This window comes from Microtus oregoni, unplaced genomic scaffold (genome assembly GCF_018167655.1).
Source record: "Microtus oregoni isolate MIOR12 unplaced genomic scaffold, Mior012 000025F_ref0000491, whole genome shotgun sequence".
Lineage (NCBI taxonomy): Eukaryota > Metazoa > Chordata > Mammalia > Rodentia > Cricetidae > Microtus > Microtus oregoni.
The window spans coordinates 27,143,750-27,161,720 of NW_024543084.1; the positions used below are offsets into that span (position 1 = coordinate 27,143,750).

The window sequence follows — 17,971 nt, forward strand, 5'->3', positions numbered from 1 at the left end:
TTGTCCTCTCCAACCCTTCCCAAACTGCCCCCCTCCAGTTGCTTGGGAAGTATGTGTGAATAAGTATGCACAAATACATGAATACAACTGACTGAGTCCATTTCTTTCAGCTGTGTGTATATGGTTTCAGGGCTGAACACATCGCATTTGGATATGTAATTAGGGAGCTCATTCCTGCCCAAGGTTAATTCTCCCACCTGTGGGAGAATTCCACTCTTTAATGATCAGCAGAATTCTGACCCTGAAGTGACCTAGGCTGTGTTGGACAGGAAACATCAAAAACAGAAAACACTGAGTGGCAAACACCTCAGCTAACACTTGCTAGTATGATGGACCTGAAGTTATGGTGCTGCAGGGAAGACTATGGACATTGGCCCAAGACAATCACAGTCTCCCTAGGTTCTGTGGGCCTCTTACAAAAGTTCCTATAATTGACCAACCCATTGACCATTTTCACCTTAGATGACTTTGAGATCCTCTAATTCCTGACTTCACTTTCTAAGTACATCTTTCTAAGCCATCAAGCCTGGCTTAGGTGGCTTGGGCTTCATTAGTGAGGTGTTAGAATGACAGGAGGAGTAAGACGGGCAGTTACACTTAACTATATTCAAAGCCTAGCTCTGTGAGTCTGGGTTTCACCATGTGTAGATTAAGAACAGGACTTTGAACTGGTCCATTGATGAGTTATAACACTCAATGATAAAGAAAAATAATACTGCTCATAGAAGACAGTGGACTGCATTTGACGAGAGCTGCATTTGATGAGAGCCTCTTCTGTTAATGGAGGTAGGACCAGAGGCTATGCTGTGGTTACCATAACCAACCAGGTTCAGCCACTCATCGTTATTAGGCCAATTAAAAGAACCAAGTAATCGAGTTGTGACATGCCCACTGTAACGCAGACACTCTCTGGACAAGGTAGGCAGATCCCTGTGATGTCCTAAGACAGACTATAGAGTGAGTTTCAGGCCAGCTAGACATTCATAGTGAAACTATTCCCTTAAAATAAAAACAAACAATAGAAAAGAAAAAACAAACTAATAAGAAAAAATGAAAACATATTTATTCAGTGTGAATAATCTGTAACAAAGATGATGACACAAGGTAACCAACTAATCCTGGGAGTGCAAACAGGTGATGTGAGATAATGTACCCAACTAATCCTGGGAGTGCAAACAGGTGATGTGAGATAATGTACCCAACTGATCCTGGGAGTGCAAACAGGTGATGTGAGATAATGTACCCAACTGATCCTGGGAGTGCAAACAGGTTTAGAAAGATGGCAAGAGATATGCACAAGTAATCTAAGCCATACAATGAATTATTTTCCATCCCTAAATCCCTCCCAATTCTCAGCTTTCTCCAGAGCAAGGTATTCAGATAAGGGGTAAATGTGTCTTCAACGGAGAAGTTTTCTTCTGGAGGACTCAGTCTTTGCCCAGAGTGAGACTCATGGGGAATTAGAATTTCATGGATCCACTGTTTCATAAGCTGTTAGCCAAAGGGAGACATATAAATGTCTCTTTAGAATATTCTTATTTCTACCAGGAAGGAAGGTGACAGGGACGACAGTGTGGAGACCGAGGTGTTTTAAAGTCCAAGTACTGTCCACCCAAAGGGGTTCTGCAGGGTGCTGACACTTACAGCTACATGTAATATTTTTTAAAAAGAAGGAGGAGGAGGAGGAGGAGAAAGAAGAGGAGGAGGAGGAAGAGGAGAAAAAGGAGGAGGAAGAAAAAGATGAAGAGGAAGAGGAGGAGGAGGAAGAGGAGGAGGAAGAGGAGGAGGAAGAGGAGAGTGGAAGACATGGAAGGGCCACACCTGGATGAATTATTTCATGTAATTGAAGAGAAGTGTGAAATCAAAAAGGTTACCTTATCATTTGAATTCATTGGGCTTTTGTCCACATGAGTTTATAGGAGCAAATAAAATAATGAGGTACATCATCATGCTTGAACAGATTGTTGACACTTGGCAGAATTTTTTCTTCAGAATAAAAAATCTTGTTTAACCGAATGTAAGTGTGTTGGCTAAAGTTCTTATCAAATCCTTTGCAATCCCTTTGTTTCCCTTTAGTGTGAGTTCTTTCAGGGTCTCAAAGATTACTGTTATACACAAAGTCTATAACAGACTGATCACACTAAAGATTTTCCTCTTGCATAAAGACTCAAGAAGGGCAATGACTTTACTACACGAACTACATTTTTAGTTTCTCTCCAGTAAGATTTTTTTTCATGACTTCAAAGATTAATGTTACATACAAAGGGTTAACTACATTACTTGCATTCATAGGGTTTCCTTCAGTATGTGTTCTTTTATGTATTTGGAGACTTCTGTGATGTGCAAAGGCTTTACAACACTGAGTACATTGGTAGGGTTTCTCTCCAGTATGAATTCTTTTATGAATTCGAAGATAACTGTGTTCTGAAAAGGCTTTATCACATTCATTACATTTATAGGGTTTCTCTCCACTATGAATTTTTTTATGTATTCGGAGACTAGTGTGACGTGCAAAGGTTTTACCACACTGACTACATTCATAGGGTTTCTCTCCAGTGTGTGTTCTTTCATGTACTCGGAGGTAACTGTGATGTGCAAAGGCTTTACCACATTCACTGCATCCATAGGGTTTCTCTCCAGTATGAATTCTTTCATGCCTTTGAAGATAACTGTGACGTGCAAAGGACTCACCGCATTCATTACATTTGTAGGGTTTCTCTCCAGTATGAATTCTTTCATGCTTTTGAAGATGACTGTGACGTGCAAAGCCTTCACCACATTCATTACATTTGTAGGGTTTCTCTCCTGTATGCGTTCTTTTATGTACTCGGAGAATATTGTGCTGTGAAAAGGCTTTACCGCATTGATAACATACATAGGGCTTCTCTCCAGTATGCGTTCTTATATGTATTTGGAGACTAGTGGGTTGTGAAAAGGCCTTATCACATTGATTACATCTGTAGGGTTTCTCTCCAGTATGTGTTCTTTTATGTCTTTGGAGGCTGCTAAGATGTGCAAAGGTTTTACCACATTGCTTACATTCACAGGGTTTCTCTCCAGTGTGTGTTCTTTTATGTATTCGGAGATAACTGTGATTTGCAAAGACTTTACCACACTGATTACATTCATTGCGTTTTCTTCCTCTAGGAATTATTTCATGCCTTTGAAGATGACTGTGAGATGGAAATGCCTTGGCACATTGAGTATAGTCACAGGGTTTTTCTTCAGCAAGACTTCTTCCATGGCTGTGAAGAAAATTGGCACATGTAAAAGTTTTAGCACATACATTACACTCATGAATTTCTTTTTTTTTTTTTTTTTTGCCTGAATGAATTGTAAAGAGGAATCAGATCTTAAGGTTTTATCACTGTGTTTAACTCATGCTGTCCCCTTTCGTACGGGTTGTTTTGAGTCTTTGAAGAGTCCTGTGATATTAAGAGTCTTTATTACATGGCTCACATTTATAGCATCATTTATATGAGTGTTTTCATATATTTGAAGAGAACTGGAAAAACTCAAGAGCTTTGACATCCCGCATTCACAAATACTCCTATACTGTGAATCATACATTTACAAAGTGGACCAGGACAAACCAAAGAATTGCCACATTGCTAATACTCAGAGCTTTTCTGCAGTGTAGTTTATTGATGTATTCCCAATGAAGTAAAAAAAAAAAAAAACCTAATTGAATGTAAACTTGTATCACATTCAACAAGTCTACTTAAAGTGGGGGCTATTACATAACTTCTAATTACTCCAGGAAAGAGATTACTTTTCCCATAGCCCTATGCTCATAGGGCTGTACCCACAGTGACATATGATATACCTCGTAAAGGAAGAATAGCAAATAAAAGTTTTCCACATTGCATTTACACAGATTGACTTTATGTTCCTCAAGGACATGTGATATAGGGATTGAGGTTTCTCCACAGCTTTCTTGACTCTCATAAAGTTCCCCTTTCACTAAATTTAGCAAAGTTGCTACAAGTGTATGTGTAACACCAGCTTTACTATGAGCTATTTAGTTATTAGAAGATTTTGGACATATACTTATCATCTATTCAATGTGTATACCTTTAGCAATATCTCTGTAGTCTGAAACTAAATGAATTGGCAGTTCTACAGCATAGCTCGCATGGGGCTATGATTCACATGGTGATATCTGTTAAGGCATTGTTTCCTTGTCTTCCTTCTTAAAAGAGTAACATACAAACACAAATCAGTTCGCTGACACTGAGGTACATGATTCAGTGAGAATTTCAGAATCATCAATAAACTCAAGGCTGTGCTTCCTTACACTGCTGTTTCCCTTAAAATTTCCAGGACACATTAAAATTTCTTCAGAGGCACATTTATATCACTTGTACATGAAAATTACCTTCCATGTCTTCTAGAATTTTCACAAGTTTCTTCAATATGATGGTCTTCCCAATTGTAGCCTAAAATATAGTATAAGAAAATGTATGATATATTATTGGAAATTATATAAAATGTAATTTATTATTTTCAACGAACCTTAGAACCCCATGTGATTTATTCAAATCCTTCTTCTTTCTCAACAGAAATGACGGAAGAACATCAATAATCAAGAAACAGCTGTCCCCTTGTTTTAAAAAGTGAAGGAAAATTCAGTCTTACCTATAGCAGTGAGGTTCCTATAGGTTTCCAGCATCACATCTTTGTAGAGATTCTTCTGGGAGGGATCCAGCAAAGCCCACTCTTCCCGAGTGAAGTTGACATGCACATCATCATAGGTCATTGCATTCTAAAATATTCCACACATGTGTACAATAAAAAACATGATAGTAAGTATAGTGTAAATGTATTCTTCTTTGGCAATATATTCATATATTTCTGGTGCTTACCAGACTTATTCCATAACACATAAATTCTAAAGTAATCACAAAGTCAGTTTAGAAGAAAACTGAATAGGAGGTTCACCCCTGTCATTTCTGTGCCCTTTGATTGGGATATAGCCTTGCAAGATGAATGCTAATTAACAGACTTAAAAAAAAATGAGAGACAAGCAAACAGATTAACAGTACTGAGTAAACACCAGAGACATTGTATGCACAATTACTAACTACAGAAAAAAAAGTGGACAAGCTGAATTATTGCCTATAATCCCAGCATTTAGAAGGCAGAAACAGGTGTGTTTCACTGAGTTGGATGCCAGCATGATCTAGGTAATGAGTCCCGGAATAGACAGGGATACATATGAAGACCCTGTCTCCCCACAAACATCAACCGATCAAAGAGAAAAGACAGAACTCAGCAGTTTTTAATGAAGTTCCTAGAAGATTTTTGCATTCACTCCAGTTCTGTCTTCACTTTCCTGAACCTGAAGTGTGCAGTTTAACTGTACCATTAAAAGGATCTTATTAGAAGGGAATGCATGTCTAAACAGTTATAAATGGACAGATGAATATATTAGCCATGTAAATGTGGACCATAAATAAACAACATAGGGCAGGAGAGATGGCTCAGCAGTTAAAATTGCTTGCTGATCTTGCAAATAAGTGGGCTCAATTGCCATGGGGGCTCACACTATCCATTACCCCAAGCTCAGGAGTTCTGAGATTGTATCTGACAAGGCACAAATGTGGTACATGTCCATGCATACAGGCAAAATACTTATATTCATCTTTAAAAAACACCAAAACATATACAACAGGTAGGAAAAATGTCACACAACTGCAATCCAACAGTTCAGAAGGCTCGGGCAGTATTAATGTCATGAATACATGCTGTCCTGGAAAACAGAATGATACCCTCTGACAAATTTCAAACTTCAAGATGTAGTTGAAGATCAGCACAACAGCATAAGCTTGACAAGCACAAAAACCTCCATTCCAGACCTACCAGCCAATAACATAAAAACTAAAAGAGCCAGGCGTGTTGGCCCACCTTTTATTAATCCTAGCACTCAGGAGCCAGTGAAAGATAGAGCTCTGAATTGGAGGCCAGCCTGGTCTACATATCTATTTTCAGAACAGTCAGGGCTACACAGAGAAACCTTGTCTTCAAAAACAAGAACAAAAAAAGAATGAGTCATCAATAATAACATTCCAACAGATTTAATATTACATCTAAGAAATCAACCCATTATTTTTTAATTCTACTCAATTTCTCAGTGCAAGAGTCCCATCAATGTGGGATTCCCCTCTGTATGCTGTGAATATGCTTCATTATCATTGGTTAATAAAGAAGCTGCTTCAGCCTATAGCAGGGCAGAATATAGCCAGGCTGGAAAAGCTATAGAGAGAAAGCAGGCGGAGTCAGGGAGACACCACATAGCTGCTGAAAGAGACAGAGGCCAGAGAACCTTACTGGTAAACTGACTTTAAATCTATGTATACCCTTACTGAGCCTCATAGGTATACATAGATTAATAGAAATGGGTTAATGCAAGATGTAAAACTTTGCTAATAAGAAGCCTGAGTTAATAGGCCAAGCAGTGTTTTAATTAATATAGTTTCTGTGTGACTATTTTGGGTCTGGGTGGCCAGAAAACAAATGAGCAGTCTTCAACTACACACCATCTCTGTGTCCCAGAACCCAACATCAGGCAGATACCCCAGATCAGACACGTCAAGCACTTCAGAAGACAAGGTAGGCTGTCCGCAGATCTACCACACGATCTGTTACCAGAGACCTAATTTTCACATTTGGCCCTAGAACTGGAATATAATACCAAAAGCAGCTTCCCCTTCCTCATCTCTACTTGTTTCTGTTGATCCCTACGATCTTCCCCTAGCCTCCCGTTCCAACAGTAGCAAAGAGTCTCTTATGAATACACAAGTCAAGCATGTCTATAAGACGACGTTCAGCCAACACACTCTGAAAATCCAGAGAGACAACAAAAACCAGAAACAAAACTGCCACCCTACCAAGACAAGCCCAGAAATCAGCATCTAGACCTAGAATTACCCCAAACTGAGATGCATACATGTCAGCTTATGATCATAATCAACAACAGCCAAGGTAACTTGTCACCACCAGAGTCCAGCTCTCCTACCATATCAGGTCCTGAATATTCCAACATACCTGAAGCACAAGAAGACGACCTTAAAACCAACTATATGACGATGATAACATCTTTTAAAAGGAAAAGAACAAATCCCTTTCTTAAAAAGTCAAGGAAAACAAAAACAATTGGAGGAAATCAATAAATCCCTGAAAGAAATCCAGGTAAACTCAAAAAAAAAAATTAGAGAAAACCAACAAATCCCTTAAATAAATGAAGAAAAAAGATACACAATAGAAGGAAACAAATGTAACTGCATGAGACCTGTGACTGGAAATAGGAGCAATCAAGACAGCACAAACCCAGGGAACCCTGGAAATGAAAGATTTAAGATACAAAGAACAGCACAAGCAAGTTTTACCAACTGAATACAGAGATAAAAGAAAGAACCTCAGGCACTGAAGATACGATAGAATAAATGGATAAATCAGTCAAAGAAAATGTTAAATCTAAAAACTTCCTGACACAAAATATCCAAAAAATCTGGGAAGCTATGAAAAGATCAAGCTAGGAGAATACCACCTCAAAGGTCCAGAAAAAATTGTCAGCAAAATCATAAAAGAAAAAATTCCCTAACCTAAAGGAGATGCCTGTGAAGGTACAAGACGCATGCAAAGTACCAAATAGATTGGAACAGAAAGAAAGTCCCCTTGCTACATAATAATGAAAACATTAAACGTCCAGAGGGAGGACCCTGACACCTGGTCCTCCCTCAGGGTTTACAGGACAGCCCTCATTTCTCTGGCCAAGCCTTGGCTTGGGATCTTCCCACCTTTGACTCCAGTCCTAATACACCAATATGGAGATGACCTCCTTCCCGGCAACCCCTCCCCGCCTCTGTTCCAATGGGCCATCTCTGTTTCTAAACTACCTTTGCTCCCTGGAATATTGTGTTTCCCATGTAAGGCTCAGCTATGCTCTCCCACTGTGGTGTATTTGGGCATTCAACTCAGCCCAGGGTCCGAGATCCTCACCTCTGACAGAGTCCAAGTCCTGTGGGATCTATATCCCCCGACCACCAAGAATCAGATTTATTCAGGCTTGGGCCTGATGGGATCCTTCCATTACTGGATCCCTAACTTCACTTTACTCTGGGGTACCCTCCTCACAGCCCCCACCTTAGCCCTTCCAGGCCCCAGCCGACCGTATCACCTTCCAACAGATGAAAGGTTGAGCATGACCACGAGGCTTCTAGTACAACTGGTTGGGCCTTCAGAGCAGGTCATCACTTTTCTGTTCAAACAACGAGACCCCGGCGTCTGCGGTGGGCAGCCATGCTTGAGAGCTCTAGCAGCAGTGGCTGAACTCACCGGGGAGGTTCTTAAGATTACGCTGCTCCAGCCAGGCACGGTAACTCCAACCCACCACCTCTCGGATCTTGGAGTCATTCTCTCTCCCTCCTTGGCCCTCATGAGTCCAAATCTTTTGTTTATTCTTTCTAGAGAACCCCCAAATTACCTTGGCCTCTAGCCCTACTCTAAACCTTGCAATCCTCCTTCTTATCCCTTCCTCCCCTGGTACCTCTCACTCCTATTCAGAGGCTATGGAGGCTTTCTGCTCACCCCAGCCTAGACCAAACCATGACAACCCCCCAGCTCACCCTCTTTGTTGATGAAAGATCCCTTACAGACAGATCAGGAACCCACCAGGCAGCATTTGCAGTGGTCACGTCCACTAAAACAGTTGAAACAACCCGTCTGCCAATGGGGACCTCTTCACAAAAGACCAAATTCATTGTTTTGACTGGAGAGCTCCAGACTGCCAAGGTTCAAGGGGCTGACCTCTATACTGACCCTAAATATGCCATTCTAATAGCCCATACCCATTCTGTCCTTTGGAGGCAAATGGGCTTCTTCACTACAAAGGGCACTCCCATAGTTAAGAAACCCCTTATAGCCAAGCTCTTGAAGGCCTTCCAGCTCCTTGCAGATGTAGTCCTCCAAGGACCCAGTGGCCTCAGGCAATGCGCCAGGGCTGACTCAACAGCCCAGGGACTGGTCTCCAGCTCCTCTGGATCAACAGAACATATTGTGTTTTTAATACCCTCCTAGCACCCTGTTATCAACCAGAGGAGAGGAACAAACTCCTTTTAAAGGGGGCCACACAGACAAAGGATGGGTAGCTCTCCTTAAATAACTGCCTCAGCCTCAGGTCCAAGCACTGGCCATCATTTTAGACATCCACCAGACCTTACACACAGGCCCCAAAGCTTTCTTCTATTCTCAGAGCCCCTCTTTGACCCCACCTATCCTCAAGCTCTTATTCTATAGGTTCACTCCTCTTGCCAGATGTGTGCCAAGGCCAAACCAATGAGCTCTCCAGATGCATCAGCCCCTGCACCAGCTTCGAGGACACTAACCCAGCAAGTACTGGCAGGTTGATTTCACCCATATACCCACTCATAAAAAACTCCATTATTTTCTAGCTCTTGTTGATACCTTTATCAACAAGATCAATCAAGGATGAACAGACGCGCTTCCTACCTCCAGGGAAACAGCAGCTGTGGTGGCTCAGGTACTCCTGAACTCATTATCCCTCGGTTTGGTGTGCCACAGACCAAACAAATGGACAATGGGCCAGTTTTCACTTCCAGGGTCATGGAGCTCATGTCAGAAGCTCTCAACATTTCCTGGAAACTCCACATCCTTACTGTCCACAATCCTTGGCAAAGATTGTGAAGGCCAACAGACTCATTAAACAACAGCTCAGCAAGCTCTCCGTTGAACTCAGGCTATCTTGGCCTTCTCTCTTCCCCATTGCCCTTTCACACCTCCAGACAACCCCACACTCTCCCACAGGCCCTAAGTCCTTTTGAGCTCCTTTACAGAAGGCCCTTCCTCCTTAACCACCACATCCCCACCTAACTCCCCCACTGATCAGGTACCTTCCTTACCTCTGCTTTCTCTGTTCACATCTCAAAGCTCTCTCCCTGCCCCCATGCCAATAGACCCATCTGCCCCTTAGCCTACGCCACTCTCCCAGGGGACCGAGTACTCCTCAAACAGCTAATGCCTAAGTTTCTCGAGCCCTGGTGGATAGGACCCTACACCATCATCTTCACCACCCCGTCAGCTTCCAAGCTCCTGGGACATCAATGCTGGTACCATCTCTCCAGGCTTAAGTGGGCACCTACTCAGGACACATGGTCCGTCCAGCAGCTGGGACCCTCCACCCTCCAGTTTTCTAAAATATCCTAATGAAGAGCCTAGCTGTTCTTCTGCCTTGTTTATTCATCTTTATCAGTACAACCAGGGCGCATCTCCATTCTATTCTTGCAGACAATCTTCATGCTCCATGGCTAGTCCCGTTCATAGAACCAATGATAATAATCTATTTTTTGCCTAGCAACCTGTCCTCTCTGCTTCCTCAAGAAACAGATTCCTGAGGTCTCCAGGATGGCAGTTAAAAAAGTGTTTCTACACCCATACCAACCGTTGAGCGAGAGTCCTCTGACTCCCCACCCCCCCTTCACGTGTCCCATGCCCACAGGAAGTAGCCAGATCATGAACCAATGCCCATATATTCAAGGAATCTGGGATGTTCAGACAGAAACTCCAACTTGGCCCTCCTCCCCTCACTTCTCTCCCTCTCTCCAAACTGTGCCCCACCTCAGGAAAGCCACCAAATGGTGGCTTCTACCCCAGAGATGCTCAAGGCCACACCTACAGGGTATTTAAGCTGCCCACTAGAGAACGGCCATGTGGTTTTTCGGTCTGTTCTCCCTCTCTCCTTTCTGAAGGTGAAAAAATCATCCAGGAGCATTTACTCATTAAATCTAGACTGTTAATTCTTAATTTGTCTTGACTTGGATTACTGCATTGGTGGAGAGGTTTACTATCGAGGTACAGAAACCTTTCAATCAACAAGATAGACAAACCTTTACCCAAACTAACTAAAAGACAGAGAGACTATCTAGACTAATAAATCAGAACTGAAAATGGGTCCCTATGAGACACCAAGGAAACTCAGAGAACCATAAGAACATAGTTTAAAAACCTGCACTCCACCAAACTGGAAAATCCAAAAGAAATGGATCATGCCTGATACAGCACTGGCTGTGGAGCCCTTTAAGTGTATCATCGTCTAACCTCTGCTATCGTCTTCACTCATTCAGGACAATGGCCTCCTAAGACACCCAACTTGAGCTCAACAACTTAACATTTTGGTTATTTTCATATTTATGCAGTCATTTCATAGCTGCCATGAACATGGGAATTCTGATATTTTATAATACTAATCTCAAGTGCATGGAAGACATACTGAGATGATCCCCGGGATGCAAAGCAATTCTGTCATTTCTGAGGAGTCTGTAGACAGTAGGCACTCACAAGCACACGGACAGGAAAAGGATGTCTGGAAAACACTGTTTGCTGAGTTGTTTATGGTAATGGGGTTAGTGCATGGAGGTAATATGTCCAAATATATCAGAATACACACACTAAATATGTGCGATTTTACATCAACTATAACAATGCAACGCGGTTTTAATTAGTTTTAGTTGACTCTGTGGGAAATCCCAACCTACTGCTATCAGAGTTTACTTCGCATGCTGCTACACAGTCCCGTGTCACACTCAGATCCCTGTTCAATTCTGGAGCATGTTTGATTTTCACGCTTTGTTTTCTCAATTAAATCATACTTGGTGGACAGCTTTTATGTAACCATAACAATGTAATCTGTGTCACTAAACTCTACATTGCTGCTCCTCCTACGGCTTTGTACATTATTTCACATCAGTTTCAGACTGACACACTTACTGTAGTTTCTAAACAAAGGATTATGTAGAATGTCTGTTACCCTTTTATATTACTGCAAACAATGCCATTAACATGACATAGTACACAAAAAGATGTTGGGTATATTCAACTTTGCAGCATAAATTCAATACAATTCAAAGAAAAATCCCCAATTTTTTTTAACTGGAAAGCTAATTCCAAACCTATATGTCATGTTGAAAAACTCTAGAATTCTCAATAGGACTGGGAAGGAATAGAAAACACAATGACAGAGTGTGACTTCTATACCCGCCACAAAGCTAAGACAATAAAGAATGTGCACAATGTTTGTGAAAAAAATAAGGGGATAGAGAGAAAAAGCCAGAAACAAAAGCACAAAAAAATAGTCAAGCTTTTATCAAAAGACCCAAGGAAACTCAGGCAGGGAAAATGTGAATTTGACCACTGTTTCTTATGGTTGTAGGTATATAGAAATTAAATAATCACAGACTTCACAAAAACAATTCAGTGGCTCCTACACGATTATATTTCTGACCCTCTCATCTACATAGTTACTGATCTCTCATCTACACAGAGAGGCCCCATGGTCTGGAGCTCTCTCCGAAAAATGAGGTCTTCAGGAAGCTAAGCTATGGCTCTGGAACCCCTCTCTGATGCATCCTGTGGATCCAGGCAAGCCCAGCCCCAAAGAAGCCCACACACAAAACAATGTTGAAGGATAATTTAAAGTCTGCTTCCTGCCACATAAACTATGGCACAAGGTGTGGACTCTGTCCTATCCACCTGCACAGCACCATGCACACCTGAGATACCTCTGCAGCTCGGAAACTCCTTTGTCCCCTGGAAATGAACCTCCCCAATCAAGTATTGCTGAGGGATGATACCCATCACCTCTCTTCTACCACATTCTAAATTAATGTAAAATTTATCAGATAAAACTGAATGCGGAGTGCAATCTTAGAAACTTCTAGCACTCAGACCTTCAGTTTCCCCATCTCTTTTCCTACTGCACACCAAAAGCAACGCCTGTGCGTGCACACTGGACAGTGCTATTACAAGCACCAGAGTTTCCTATGGCCAGGGCTGCAGAGCCTCCTTCTTCCCAGGGAATCAGCACTCAGGGATACTCAGAAACCAAGGGGCCACGGCCCAGGTCACCATATATAGGAAGAGAAACAGTCTGGCTGAAGGTCCATCCCAGTCCCAGCAGCTGGGACTCTGATAGCAGAGCCAACCTGTTCCTCCTGGTGGGGACAGTGGCTACCACACTCACTGTGGCATGTATTGTGGTCTTCCTTACAGCTTTCTACAGGAGAACCTGCAAGCTACCTCCTACTGCTACTCCTGAACGCTAAGCCTTCTCTGAGTCCCTCATTAGCCAGAGCCACCCAGCAGGACCTCGGGACAGTAGCAGCTTCCCTGCTGGGTGAGCAGAGATCAAATGACTCACACAGGACCTTTCCAGCTCCGCCCTTCTACCCAGCAGACAGGCCCTACTCTCGGAAATCTATAGTTTAGCAGACTCTTCCATTCTCCCAGAGCACTTCCTGTTCCTTTTCTGAGGCACAGGGTCCTTTGTGTGCACATTCCATTGCACACTCAATGACCAGTCAACCCACTGCTTCATAGCTGGGAAGTTTGTGGCCAAACACAGGTCCCATTCAAACACTATTGTTGTTAAAGCAAAAAGAGGCCATAAATTAGAAAACAGTCAGGAGCCTATGGGAGGGCCTGGAGGCTGTAAAGAAATGGTGGGAATGATGTAATTATAATCCCCCAAAATTATTTTAAAAAGTAGAAACAGGCTTTAGGGCCATGTGATCCAGAGACTAGCGATTTGTATTAGAGCACACCAAGTACTTCTCATGAGATGTCTTTCTGGCTTAAACCATGAAAATAACACTCATGTTAGCCAGGGCCACACCATTTTATCCTGTTCTTAAATTTGGGTTGAACTAGTGTAACTATAGTACTTTGGCTTTACTTTAAATTCAGTTCTTTTTTTTTTTTTTTTTTTTTTTGGTTTTTCGAGACAGGGTTTCTCTGTGGTTTTGGAGCCTGTCCTGGAACTAGCTCTTGTAGACCAGGCTGGTCTCGAACTCACAGAGATCCGCCTGCCTCTGCCTCCCGAGTGCTGGGATTAAAGGCGTGCGCCACCACGGCCCGGCTTAAATTCAGTTCTTTATCCACATTCTTGATTTCCTGCTCTATGAACCTGGAATGGCCAGTCAGGACATCTATCAATCAGCTAATATTGTTTACCTAATTGCTCATTGAGAATGTCAACTGGTGTCACAGCAGAAAACCTTACACCCTCGTTCTTGGTCATCTGTGTCTGAGCTGTGATTTTACCTGCTTTACCCTTGGTCAGTGAACTCACTTCTTATACAAGTCCTTCTTCACTTCTAAGTTCCCAGTAAAGTTACTCATTCACTAGGTTTCCTTCTAACTGACCAGTCAAGGCCTAGCCTTGAAGGGAAGGATGGTCTGTCCTGCCCTGGTCAGCAGAAACAGGTGTTCAGAGCAATTCTCAGTTACAGAATGCGAGACAAGCCTGAGGTATAGGGGACACTGATTAAACCTAGTGGTCCTCAACCTTCCTAGTGTGTTGACTCTTTAGTATCTCAAGTTGTGGCAACCCCCCCAACTATAAAATTATTTACAATTCTACTTCATAACTATAATTTTGCTACTGCTATGAATGGTAAAACTAATACCTGTGTTTTCCAATGGTCTTAGGTGGCTCCTATGGCAGGGTCATTTGATCCTGGATGCCACCCCCACCTCATGTTGAGAACCACTGTTTTAAACTGATAGTAAGAAATAAATAAACAGCATTTAAGAAAAAATGCAATGAAATTCTTAGTGACTAGGAACCATCAAAAAATGAAATAAATAGAGATTAGAGAAGTAATGTATTTAATCAGAGCAGTAATTCATTTAAAGAAAATGAAATTTTAAAAATATCAATAAAATTGCCTTTTTAAAATGAGAAAAATAATTGGAAGAATTACTGTACTCACTTATACTGACTTTGAAACAGAGTAGGCAATTCCCTGGTAAAGAGAAGGCCATTAATAAGACAATGTAGGACTTTAGCCATGTAAAATGTTAGCTGCTGAGTGCTGTACGCTGACAGAGTTACAGCCAATGGCCTGTGTCTCAAACCTCTGAGCCGACTTAACTGTGTCAACCAGGATTTCAAACCTACATAGGAGTGTTCCCTAATTGGAAACTGAATACTGAGTAGTTCCGAGTTATCCTTCCTAAACTGCACACCCACCAGTTCTGTGTCTTCATTTACAAGGAAAGAATCACTCACCCTGTCTCATCATGCCCTTATTATGATGGAGACCCCTGCAGCTCACCACCTTAAACCTTAGCCTGTCATCTAGCTATTGCCTAGTCGTTTCCCCCACCAGGTAGACAAGACACTATTCCTCCACTTCCATTCTAAAGGGAAAAGACATGTTCCACACCAAACTCTTTTCTTGTCAGTACAATGGGCAGTCCATTATGTGACTCAAATTTGTGCCACAGACCTGTAATCAATGATTTTAGGGTGGTTAGTCACGATAGCAAAGGCGATGCCCTGTGGGGCTACAGACCAGGTCCAAGTCCACCTCAATCAACACAGGAGACACTCAAAACTGATTTTCAAAAATATTGGAGACGCAGCTGTTCTAGAATTCATATACCTGTATGGCATAGCGGGACTCAGTGTTGGCTGTGACCCTGTACTGGCCCTGGAGCAGCACGTTAGAAGCCCGGTCTTTGATGGGAGGACGGGCCTTTCTGCTGGTTATAAATCAGGGTTGTCACCTTTATATGGAAACATAGCTTTATAGCCGGTTAATCCTAGGGAACAAATCCTATTATACTAATCTCTAACAAGCATGGTTAGCATACTACTTATCTCTGAGGTATTTGGAAGGCAGCTTCCCTTATCTAAATTCTACTTTACGGGACTTAAAGTCTCCTAACAATTGGTAAATCCTTATGCCATCAATTCTATCAGCACCAATTCTGCTCGTCTACACCATAGTTTGGCAGTGGGATGCTACTCTATACAGAGATATTGTTTACAAACTCCACAAAATGAACTCCGGACGGATCCTAACCCTAAATGTTCAATGTTAAAAGTGTGGAACTTCTGGAAGACATTAGAGAGATCAGAGCTCTCCGAGTTTGGCAAATCTGTCTTCCACTGCGAAAACAGAAACACCACAGGAGCCGGCATTTCACAGCGACGTCAACAACAAGGCTATTTCTAAGCACAGTATCACTCCCAATGCCCTGCACTGACGCAGTCCACGGAGTGAAGTTTTCAGAGGCTGCCGCCCGGCCCACAAACACCCATGCGGGACCACACGGGACCACGCGGGACCACGTCGAACCCCAGCCACCGCTCCCACCCAGTCCCGGGAAGAACCCGCCTCCCCGGCTCCCGCGGCTCAGCCGGCCGCTCCTCCCAGCCTGGGGACAGCAGCCCTTCGCTCACCATGGCGAGCCACTCCTCCCCGTCTGCAAACAGCAGCCCCTCAGTCACTGTGAAGCGGCTTTGCTAGTTTACCGGTGCTCTCCCCACAGCCAAACCAACGAGGCTGCACAAGGTGGTAGCTTCCGACTTCCGCGGTGGGAGGAGCGGAGCCAGAAGTCTGGCGACCGGAAGAACCCTCCCATCTGACTGTCAGGTTTGCTGGAGGTTCTTATTGGCTAGTGAGGTCTAAGTGACAGGAATAGTTTGGTCTCAGTTGTGGCTTCCACCCTAAATACAGACCTATCCCAGATTGACTAGAAATTTGTGCCAGATTCAAAAGGTCTCTTGTTAATAAAAATCAGTGGGTTCGGTTTTAAAAGGAAGTATACAAATTCAGGAAGAGGCTAATCAGAGGATGTTGCACAAGAGGAAGACACGATACCTCAAGAACTTTGTAAACAAAGCCCACAATGGCCTTAGAACTGATAATCGCAGCAGCCCCAAGTAGGCAAAGAGTTAGAATCTCAGGACCTAAAGCAACCCCAAAGGCGCTGACCCCGGACCCTTACCAGCTCTACTAAGCATATTCCCAGACTGAGAGAAGGTGCTGTTTTTACTTTATACATCAGGGCCATAGAGAAATCTCCCAAGGCCGGGGCAGGTTTCCAAACTCACTGAGGCCTAGTTTCTCAAGTATCTGCTGGAAGTTCTGCACCTCACATTTGACATTTAGGTGTAAGATCCATTTGGAGTTAATTGTGTGGAGGCTGTAAATGTCATCCCATGTACTGGGTAGCACTCCACTGCTAAGCTGTGATGTAGAAGAGGAGAATTGGTGATACAAAGGATTCACCAATGCTTAGGACATAGTCACACAAGTAGAATTTAGCTAAGGGAGGAGTGCCTCTAAAATACCCCAAAGAAAAGTAGTATGCTAACCAGGCCTGTTAGAGGTTAGGATGCTAGGTCGTAAAGGTTTTTATTTTTTTAAGTATATTGTTATTGGTCACATAGGATAGCTTTCTCAGAAACATTTTTTCTAAAAGGCTGGAGGTACAGCTGTTGTATAATTAATATGCCTTCCCAGGGAGAATTCACTTTAAATACTTAAAAATTTAATAAATAAGAATCTCATTAATAGCAGCTTGCATCCAGCTCTGGTGAATGCTAAAAGAGGGACCAGACTAAAAGAGATATTATAGTCCACATATGCTATCATCCTTAAGTCTCTTCTAGGCACCAGGATATACAATGCACAATTTAAATGGAGACAGAGGCCTGCAAGTGTAGCCACTCAGGCAGATGAAATCTATAGTTCAGATTTACATTTAAATGCATCAGTATATTTGAAACATGTATTGCTGCCACAGTTCTCACACATACAAATGCATAGACCATGAATGCAGAAAGCATCAAGGAAAAGTCACCTATCAGCACTGTGGATGCTGTCTTAGATGATAGCTTAGTCCTGCTAAGCTACTCTAACCTCAGAATAACCTATGGCATACTGGCTTAGAGGGTAGACAGAGTTGCTTCCATACAGCACAGAATGAGTTCATTTTAGCTAGCCCTGCCTGCTGTCTATCTCAAAGCTGTGACATCACTGTAGAGCATTCCATTCTTTTACTTTATAATTTTGGGTTTTTGTACATGGGTGTTTGCCTGCAAGTGTCTATGCACAGTACTTGCAGGGGCCAGAAGAGGGCATCAGATTGCTTTGGACTAGAG

General features: G+C 42.5%; 1 protein-coding gene across 1 annotated transcript; it reads right to left on the reverse strand.

The window, feature by feature from the left end:
- Positions 1-1,041: 1,041 nt before the first annotated feature.
- LOC121462764 (zinc finger protein 431-like) lies at positions 1,042-16,397 on the reverse strand. Its single transcript, XM_041674651.1, has 4 exons — positions 16,265-16,397; positions 4,639-4,765; positions 4,379-4,439; positions 1,042-3,245 (listed from the first exon to the last, which is right to left on the reverse strand). The coding sequence occupies exons 1-4, from the start codon at positions 16,265-16,267 to the stop codon at positions 2,198-2,200; spliced, it is 1,239 nt and encodes a 412-aa protein (XP_041530585.1). The 5' UTR covers positions 16,268-16,397; the 3' UTR covers positions 1,042-2,197.
- Between the last annotated feature and the right edge of the window lie 1,574 nt (positions 16,398-17,971).